Raw genomic sequence first — 9,474 nt, forward strand, 5'->3', positions numbered from 1 at the left:
AACAGCACCCAGGATTCTCTCAAGTCAGATTTGTCTTTTGCCTACTTTGCTTCCTTCTCAGCAGCAGTTCCTCCATCCCACCTCACGTATATGGGTTGGGTTGTGTGAATTCGATGTCTATCCTGGCTCTGGCTGCTAGCACTGACAGCCATGCAGATACCCCTAGCGTTTAACTCAGCAAGACAGGGATATGGGGGGGGAGGGGGGGGAGCAGACAAGTTGGATCTGGCAACCTTTCCCCCGCGTTTGTGCAACTCCACCTAAATCACGGCTCTCTCTACATTTCAACCTCCTTTCCCCTTTGATGAGGAATCTTGGATTTTCTGTCTACTTAACATAAGGAAGTAAACAAGCATTTATTAAGGGCTCACTATGTGCCAGTCACTAAAGTGCTTCAGAAATAGGATCTCCTTTAATCCTCTTTACTACCCTGTGGGGCAGGTGCTATTATTCTCCACATTTTGCAGAAGGAGGAAACTGTGGCTGAGTTTGAACTTGGGACTTCCTGACTCCAAGTCAAAGACTGCGTCCCCTAGCTGCCCAGTGGAATATAAGCTCATGGTGGAGAGGAGCCGCTGGTTCATCTTTGTCTTTGCATCCCCGTTCCCCAGCTAGGGCAGAGCCCTCCCCAAGCCTCGCCTCGGGAGGTCCACCCAACGTGCAGCGGACATTCTCCGCTTTGTTCTGACATCGGGAGGTCCCCGGCGGGGCAGCGCGCTGCCTTTCGGTCGTCCCTCGCTCGGGTAGCGATCCGAGAAACAAAGCCCTCACTGTCTAGCTGTCTGCAGAGTTCTCTGGGAGTATGTGAGACCCGCATGGCCCAGGTCACGACAGCGACACTCAATGGCGGGAGAAGCACGCGCAACATTCAAATTGGACGGCAGTGAAAAGCATTCTGGGTCCCGGAGTTCGGCAGAGTCTTTCTTCCTTTCTCTGTGGGCGCTCCTCCATTTCCCAGACGGTTCACTAACCCGTCAATCAATTGTTTCTACGATTTTCATTGGTTGTTCTGAATTTCATGCCCCTCCTTCTCTTCGCTATCTATTGGTTGTTCTGACCCATCTTAGTCTCTTAGTCTCTCTCCCTCTCTCTCACCTTCTCTTCCTCTCTCCCTCCCCTTCAGCCTGACCATATATCCGCCTCCTGACTCTCTGCGTGCGTCACCCATCTCTCCATTCCATTGGCTGGCTCCATCTCTCTACGTTAGGGAGTGATATCAACTCGTATTCTTATTGGTTTACGTTCAGCGAGGTCCGCTGTTGATTGGTTCTAGAGTCTCTCCGTCTAGTCCGGGCGGAAATCAGCTGTGCGGCGGTAGGGGTCTGATTGGGCGTGGGGAGGGGGGGAAACGACGCTCTCAAGATGGCGGCGTCGGTGAGTGTCTCGTGGGTTTTTCTGTCTTGTCCAGCTGTAGGGGCGCGAGCCTTTTTACTGACGCCAGACCGGGATGACATCTATGAGGAGCAGACCCTCGCGGCGGAAGTGGGCGCGCCGCAGCCCTAGGAAGCTCTTGCGGCCCAGTCTGGCCGGGGCTCTGGGATAGAGGGGGCCCCAGGGAAGGGGCCTTTGCCGGGAATCCCTTCTCTCCGGAGTAAGGGCTTGGGTTAACGAGAAGGCGACCCGGAGTGAGGCTCAGGGCGGAGGGAAGGGTTGGGAGTGGTGGTCTTGGAGTGATGATACCCCAGGATGCCGAGGGAGGATTGAACCCCACGTCCGGCTTGGAATGGTTTTGGGGCTGAGGGGCGAGGAGGGGATGGGAGCCTAGTTCAAGGGTTCTTCCCAGCCCCCGTGCCTGGTCCGAGTGCCCCTCTGCCCCTTCCACCGATTCCCTCCCTCTCCTGAGTGCTTCCCCCCCCCCCCATCCTGGTCCAAGTGCCCCTCTGCCCCTAGCTGATCTTTCAGTCTAGAGCGCCCCTCCCCATCCTGATCCAGGGTCTTGTGCCCAGCCAGCAGTGGGGATTTTCTTAGCAAGTTCTTTGAGTTTTGGGGTGAAGGGGAGACACCTGTATGTCTAACCATGGTCACCTGGTAAGGGGGTGAATAGGGAGGGGAGGACATGGAGGAAGATAGCCCCTTTAAAACTTGGGGCCCCAAGCCATCTGCCAAGCCACCTTTGTTAACTCCCCAGCCTTGGAGCACATCCTGGTCAGAAGAAAGAAGCAAGAGGCCTTCCCGGTTTTGGTGACACTCCCAGCCTATACAGTGTTCAGGTCACTGGGGATCTGGAGTTTAGGGTTAAAGCACCATATCCATCTGGCCTTAGAGGCCAAGACTGTGCAGGCACAGCTCACAAGTGAGATTAATGGGATGGTTTTTACTTTATTTGAGGGAAGAAAGGTGGTTTGATTTTTTTTTTTCTTTCTTTCAACTCCTCCTTATAGGAGGTGCTAGAGTCAGACCTGCCACTTGCACTGTCTCTTTTGAACAACCTCCAGGAGCAGGTGAGCAATATAATTTAGTGGCAGATCTGCAACAAGAGTTATCTCTGTTTTCAGTATGTAGCCTTGTCCCCTGTGTTCCTGTTTGATTGTTTGGTGTTATCTGTAATGAATGGCTGTCTTCCTTTTCTGCCTAAAAGCTAAGTGTAAGGACAATTAATCAAGTATTTATTAAGTATCTAACTGGACATTTTGCTCTGTGCTTACAGTTTCATTAGGATGAGATCACAAGTATATATAAAAATACATTTTATATATATAGAAATACATATAATGTTGATCAATACAAATATATACAAAGTAGTTAAATATAAGATAGTTTGGCTAGAAGGACACTAATAGTTGATAGGATCAGGAAAACTTTCATGCAGAAGGTGGTGCTGAAGCTTAAAGCAAGAGAGGAACCCTTTAAGTCAGAGTTAAGAAAGGAGTGCATGGTGATGGGAGATGGAGTGTCTCTTTGAGGAACAGAGGGAAGACTGTTTGGATTGCAGAGTGTGGGAAAGGAAATAACAGTGAGGCTTGAAATATTAGTGGGGGCCAAGTTTTTATAGGTGTTTAAAAGTTACACAGGAGTTTATATTTTTATCTTAGAGGCAGTAGGAAGCCACTGGAGTTGGTTGAATATGGTGTCATGTGGTTAGATATGCATTTAAGAAACTGAACGGCTTGATGAATACATTGCTAATTTAGGTTTGACTTCTGTGCCTGTGGAAACTGAATTGTAGAGCTGAAAGGAACCTTAGTAGTGATGTCCAATTCCTTCACTTTATATATAAGGAACTAGACTCAGGTTTAATCACTGAGTCAAGTTAGTGGCAGAACTATATTATAATCTCATTTCCTAATCCCAGTCCATTATTCTTCTATTATATTTGTTGTCAAACTGAACGTTCCCATGTTCTTTTCCATGCTGGTAGCACTGAATTTAGATTCTGAAGATCTAGGTTCAGGTCAGTATTTGCTAGTCATTTAATCTCTTAGAGTCTGTTTCCATATCTGTGAAATAGAAATTACAATTCTTATACTTACCCTCATGGGTAAACTGTGAGAAATGCAAATTGCTAAGTATGGCATAGTGCCCTGTGGATTGAAAATTACTATGTGAATGTGAACTATTATCATGGCAGTTGTGGTCTAATTTTTGCCACAATATTTTTGTGAGACTTTGGTAAGGTTTCTTCCTTTAAGGATAAGATTTTTCTTACAAAACCAAAAATCTTCTCTATCTATTAACACCCCTCTGAGATTGTCTGTCCCTTGGGATGTTGGTGGGTCAGGAAGCATATAATGCTTCAAAAAACACTTTTTGTTCCCTTTTAGTCAACTCTGAAGCTACTTGGTGTTTTACCCTATTCGATTTGGTCTTTTTGCAGGTGGTGGCTGTAACTTCACAAGTTCAAGCTCTGACGAAGAAAGTTCGGGCTGGAGCCTACCCTACAGACAAAGTAAGAATTGCTGAGGAACAGGAACCCCATGTTGTGTTTGCTACTTGTGCTCTTTGGGAGTGGTCTGATTTTTCTTCATTTACTTTTCTCTTTTCATTTCCTGTTCTTTCTCATTTTTTAAAGTTGTTTTTCAGGCTTTTCCGTTGTCACTTTCCTTTGCCACATTTGAGTATGACTATATCCAAGTTCGTGGCCTATTTGCTTGTTGAGTTTTTACTTAAGGTACCTACCTTGACTTGGTTTCTTTTATCACATTTATTAAACTGAGTTACTGGCATAAATCTTAGCTGTCTATAATATTTATTCAGCAGATATTTATTGTATGTCTGGTATATGCAAAACACTGCTCAGGGCTATGAGGGTTAGAGTACACAGTAGTATAAACTGCTGTCTCAGGCTCCCAGTGTTTATTTAGTTGGAGATCTAAGACATACATTAATGGCTACAGTAGAGGACTGCATATGAAAAGTATTTCATTAGTACAGTGGACAATAAGTAATTCAAGAATTAAAGGGAGGACTATTGCAAGTTCTACAATAGGATTTGTTGAGGTGAGTAGATGATAACCTTAGTGGATTATAGTAAGGGTCAGAGTTGTCTTGCTAGCAGCTGGTGGTGTTTTGTTTTGTTTTCTTCAACCTTTTTAGTTGATGACTGGCTCTAGTTAGTGGCTTTGCTTACCTTATTCCTTTGATTACTAATGCTTCCTAATTCACCTTACCTTAATCTAGTCTTATTTTTTTTCTCCCTTTTTTCCCTACCACATTTTTGAAGTTTACATTTATTTCCCCCTTTGCTTTGCTTCTCTTATACCATCCTGGCTCCCTGTGGTAGATTTTTCTCATGCATCCCCAGCATTGTATTAGATATATATCTCTTAGGGGCACTAGGTGGTGCAGTGAATAGAGCACTGGCCTTGGAGTCAGGAGGACCTGAGTTCTAATCTGTCCTCAGATGCTTAACACAAAAACCAGCTGTGTGACCTTGGGTCATTTAGCCCCAATTGCCCTACTTTCCCCTTTCCAAAAAGCAAAAAAAAGAAAAAAAAGATATATCTCTTAGTCATGGGGCTAACAAATATATTTTGTATGTTACAGTTGACCTGGAGCGGGATACCTCAGTTTGGAGTCTGCCCTCTTTTCCCCTTTATGCTCTTTTTTTCCTTCAGAAGCTATAACTGGGTATGTTTCTTTTACTAATTCTTCCCACCTCAGGGCCTCAGCTTATTGGAGGTAAAAGACCAGTTATTACTCATGTACCTTATGGACCTGAGCTATCTCATCCTGGACAAGGCTTCTGGAAGTTCACTTCAGGAACATCCTGCAGTCCTGAGACTGGTGGAGATTCGAACGGTATGGGACCCTGAAGCGATGTGTGGCAGCAGGTCCCAGCCATCCAGCCATACTGTGCCTGGTAACAATGGCCAGGAAAGGGAGCTAAAGGAAGAAGATCATAGTTCTGTTTATTTGCCCCCCTTCCTTTTTGATGCTTAATCTGGTCTCAGCATGGTATGGTAGAAAGAACACTGGATCTCTAATCCCAGGAACTGAGGGCAAAGCTTTCCCCTATTACCACTTGTATGACCTTAGGCTTGTCACTTAAATGAGGGTACTGGACTAAACTGTCTCTGAGATAATTCCAACTCCAAATCTATGATCCTTTGATCTTTTGTAGGTTTTGGAAAAGCTTCGTCCTTTGGATCAAAAACTCAAGTATCAGATAGACAAATTGGTGAAAACAGCAGTGACAGGCAGCCTCAGTAAGTGAGGGATAAGGTGAGGCTTATTGTCCCTTAACCAGTCATTTACCTGGTAACTAACATTTCCTTGTTGGGGTTTCTCATTTCAGGTGAAAATGACCCACTTCGATTTAAACCTTGTCCCAGCAATATGATAAGCAAGGTAAAGGGAGTGTAAACTCCCATCCCCAGGAGTTTCTTGGTGTTTTGGAAGCCTCTTATTATTCTCCCTAACCTGTTTCTTAAGATTATGGAATTCTCAGGCTTCATTTACTCTCTCTGTTTTTAACTGCTCCTCCTTAAGGAACCCTTATTCATAGTCTGTGATGTGCTATTTTGGGGTACCCTTTCTATTCTGTTCTCTCAATATTGTCCCTAAATTGATTTAGAGCAATGGTGTAATACTCAAATAGAAACACATATGGATCCCTGCAGGCTGCAGGCATAATGAATTAGAAAACCACATAATATTATCTGTGTTCTATTGTGTTTTTATTTATTTTGTTAAATATTACCTAATTGTATTTTAGTCTGATTCAGACCACCCTGGGGAGTGTTGGGAGACAGCTCAGGACCCGTGTTTAAAACCTCTGGTTTAGAACACTATGTTCCTTGTATAGTTGAGTTCTGAGGATGAGAATGATGAAGAAACTGAGGAAGGACAGTCTGGGGCTTCAGGAAAGAAGGCCGCAAAAGGAGTACCCAAAAAATACATCCCGCCTCGCTTGGTTCCAGTGCATTATGGTATACTTTACTATTGTCTTTTCTGTTTGACTTGTGGTTTTATCTTCCCTTCTTTTTGGTTCTTTGGTAATGCTTACTTGTTTTGTTCCACAGATGAAACAGAAGCTGAGCGTGAAAAGAAGCTTCTGGAACGAGCCAAGAAGAGGGCCTTGAGTAGCTCTGTCATCCGTGAACTCAAGGAGCAGTACTCGGATGCTCCTGAAGAGATACGTGATTCCCGTCACCCCCATGCCACTCGACAGAGCCAGGAGGATCAGCACAGGTCTGTGTCATGTCACTGAAGAAATATGTCTCTGTAGGGCTGTGTCAGGATATTGGATGAAGACTGTTAATGTGAAAGACAATATCTGCTGTGGAGAGCAGGAGAAAAACCTGAAATAGCAGCTTCATAGAGTGAGGGATATGAGGGAACTGGTAGGGATTTTAAAGCAGCAGATTGGAGTAAATTGTAGGTTTTGGTGGAGGGGAGGAGGGAAGAGTCTCTTTATGTTGTTCTCTGATTTACTCACTACTGGAGCTTTAAGTGTTAATGACAAAGAGCAGAAGCAGTTCTTATTTAGAGAATGCTTGTTAAATTTAGGGAATAGATCTAATTGAGTGAGCCTTGGATACAGATGGACTCATCTGCCTCATGATCTGGCACATTTAAAGTGACTAATAAATGCTACTGGACTAATTGATTGCTTAGGTAGCAGCTTAGATCCTGTGAGAAGTAAGCTTTGGTTCTCAGTAAGGATAAATACAATTAGGGCATAGTCAATTTCTGTGATAATAAAAATGAAAAGAAAAGATGCCCAGCAGAATCTGCTAACGGGCCTTCTAGTAGGCAGTGGGTTTATCTCTAGGGAGATTCAAAGACTTGGTACTTACTAAGTGTTTGTTGGCTTGCTTACTATAAGAATTCTGATGAAATGTTTAGTCAAGAGGTAACAACAAGAAACTGTAACCCTCAGTTTTTGTAATTGGGGATACCATAGAGCCTCCTGAATACAATTGTATTTAGTTTATGATGTTTTCCTCTGACAGGATCAATTATGAGGAAAGCATGATGGTTCGTTTGAGTGTAAGCAAGAGAGAAAAAGCACGGCGTAAACGAGCAAATGCTATGAGTTCCCAACTTCATTCCCTCACACACTTTGGTGAGATCAGTGCCTTGACAGGAGGAACCCCGCATCTTGATGAGGTGAGGGTTGGAAAGTAGTGGGTGGGGAACATTCTTTGCTGTTGTTGCATGACTACAAAGTAGGAAAGAACTTTTTCTCAACTGAAGAAGCTCATGATCCCTTTCTCCCCCATAAAAATCTATCTTTAGGACCAGAATCCCATTAAGAAGCGAAGAAAGGTGCCTAAGAAGGGTAGGAAAAAAAAAGGTCAGTGTGTGATTATATCCAAGGTAGGTGCGGGTGGAAACTGTGGGCAGAGGTTGCTAGAGTTTTGAGGACTTATTGTCCTGGTTTCTGGAATTATCCCTTCCTGGACAATAATCTCCTTTGGGTGGGGTTGATCATTCCTGCTTCTCTGGCTGATGATCACTCTTCACTTATAAAGAGGACTTTTGGTCATTATCTCTGGGATCCCACAATTAGTCTGTCCATTCCATTGGGCAGCACTCTGGAAAAAGAGCCTTTATCTCACTTCACCTTGGTCCCCTTCTCCTAGTCTTGTGTTCTAGGAGAACATAAACAGCACTGACTGCCCTTTCCTATTTTGATCCCTTCTATCTAAGCTTTATTTACTCTTGTCTCTTTAGCTTTCACCCCCTGTCTTTTGCCTCACTCTCGGTTTCCCTTCCTTTCAGGTTTTCGGAGGCGGCGGTGATTTTCTCTGTATGTTTATGTATACATATATCACCCTGGGACTCTTATGCTTCACAGGGTTCTGCTGTTTATATTCAGCGGTTGTTTGCTTCAAATACATATGTAGAACCATCCTTATTAATAAAATTAAATTAATTTTTAAAGTGAAAATCCCTTTCTGAAATGAATTGTGTGGGTAGAACATCTAATTGAAATTGGGGCTTCTCTTTTTGATCAGGGTGTTGGAAAGAGGGGGAAGATTTGGGCATTTGAAGGTGAAAGAAGGGGAGAAAGGAGAATTTTCAAGAAAATGTTCATTTTTGTTAGATAAATGAGAAAAGGGTAAAAGATGACAATTAGCTCTTCTGAGTCATCTTGAGTATTCGTTGCTTCAGGAGATTCCTTTAGCTCTGTTTTGGCTTATTATTTTGTTATATTTTCAATAATACAGGTAATTTACCTGAGAGGCATAACTGGGGAAATCCTGTGTAATGTGTCCTATAGACCACCAGGTGGCAGTAGAAACTCATGAAATTACCTCATTATCGAATTAGCCATGAACCTTTCTGCCTTAGCAATGGGAATTTTCCTATTTTTTCATACTCTGGATTTCTCTCATTTCTTTATATCTTGGTATGACTAGAGGAAACTGGTATTCTTTGGTCAGTTAGTGGGCCTGGAAAGATTTTCTGACTATAATGATGGTGTAGGGACTGATTTTCAAGTGGTATGTTAAAAATTGAGATAGTTTTGTGCTTTACAAATCTCCATTCCTGTGTTAAAACTAATGATTTGATTCCTTAGCCTTAGTTGACCATAATCTGAAAGATCTAGATGTGGTCTTTTATGGAAAACTTGAGAAAATTCAAATTAACAGGAAGGTTTAAACAGACTATATGATGATCCATTCCTGTAGCCAGAGCAGCCAAACCCAACTATTGAGGTTGAAGGCTATGTGTATCTTACAAGAAGAAGCAAACATTCCTACTTAGGGCATGAGTCTTTGAGGTGTCCACATCTACATCAATATTGATCAGTTTGTTTTCAGATCGCTTTTCTCTTGTTGGGGATGGGGCATGGTGGAATTGACTACAGTCACCTGACCCCAAGTAAATGAATAATGTTGAAAAGAGGTAGGGAGCCTATAGCACTAAGATTGGTTGAAGCTTATGATTCTTAACAAGAGTCAAATTAAGGAGAAACTGGGATCCTCCCATTGCTTTCCTCCTTTGGAATCTAGAATTATTAAGCAGTGGTACATATGTATATGTAGTGAGTTGATGGCTACATCTCTTCATTCTGTAACTGAA

General features: G+C 43.2%; 1 protein-coding gene across 3 annotated transcripts in view; it reads left to right on the top strand.

The window, feature by feature from the left end:
- NGDN (neuroguidin) overlaps positions 1-8,556 on the top strand; it is a 104,410-nt gene extending 95,854 nt beyond the window's left edge. The window contains exons 2-12 of one of the 3 annotated variants that reach the window (XM_069097872.1): positions 1,354-1,374; positions 2,382-2,441; positions 3,815-3,886; positions 5,101-5,238; positions 5,561-5,645; positions 5,735-5,787; positions 6,245-6,368; positions 6,462-6,630; positions 7,395-7,551; positions 7,681-7,735; positions 8,165-8,556. In XM_069097872.1, the coding sequence (XP_068953973.1) occupies positions 1,363-1,374; positions 2,382-2,441; positions 3,815-3,886; positions 5,101-5,238; positions 5,561-5,645; positions 5,735-5,787; positions 6,245-6,368; positions 6,462-6,630; positions 7,395-7,551; positions 7,681-7,735; positions 8,165-8,346 (1,107 nt within the window). In that variant the 5' untranslated portion in view covers positions 1,354-1,362 and the 3' untranslated portion in view covers positions 8,347-8,556. Of the gene's footprint in view, positions 1-1,285; positions 1,375-2,381; positions 2,442-3,814; positions 3,887-5,100; positions 5,239-5,560; positions 5,646-5,734; positions 5,788-6,244; positions 6,369-6,461; positions 6,631-7,394; positions 7,552-7,680; positions 7,739-8,164 lie in introns of those variants that run through there. The other 2 variants (XM_069097871.1, XM_069097873.1) reach the window with 2 other exon arrangements.
- Positions 8,557-9,474: the final 918 nt, after the last annotated feature.

Source organism: Petaurus breviceps, unplaced genomic scaffold (assembly GCF_028583685.1).
Source record: "Petaurus breviceps papuanus isolate PSGF00001 unplaced genomic scaffold, PetGlider_PUasm1.0 37, whole genome shotgun sequence".
Taxonomy (NCBI): Eukaryota; Metazoa; Chordata; class Mammalia; order Diprotodontia; family Petauridae; genus Petaurus; species Petaurus breviceps.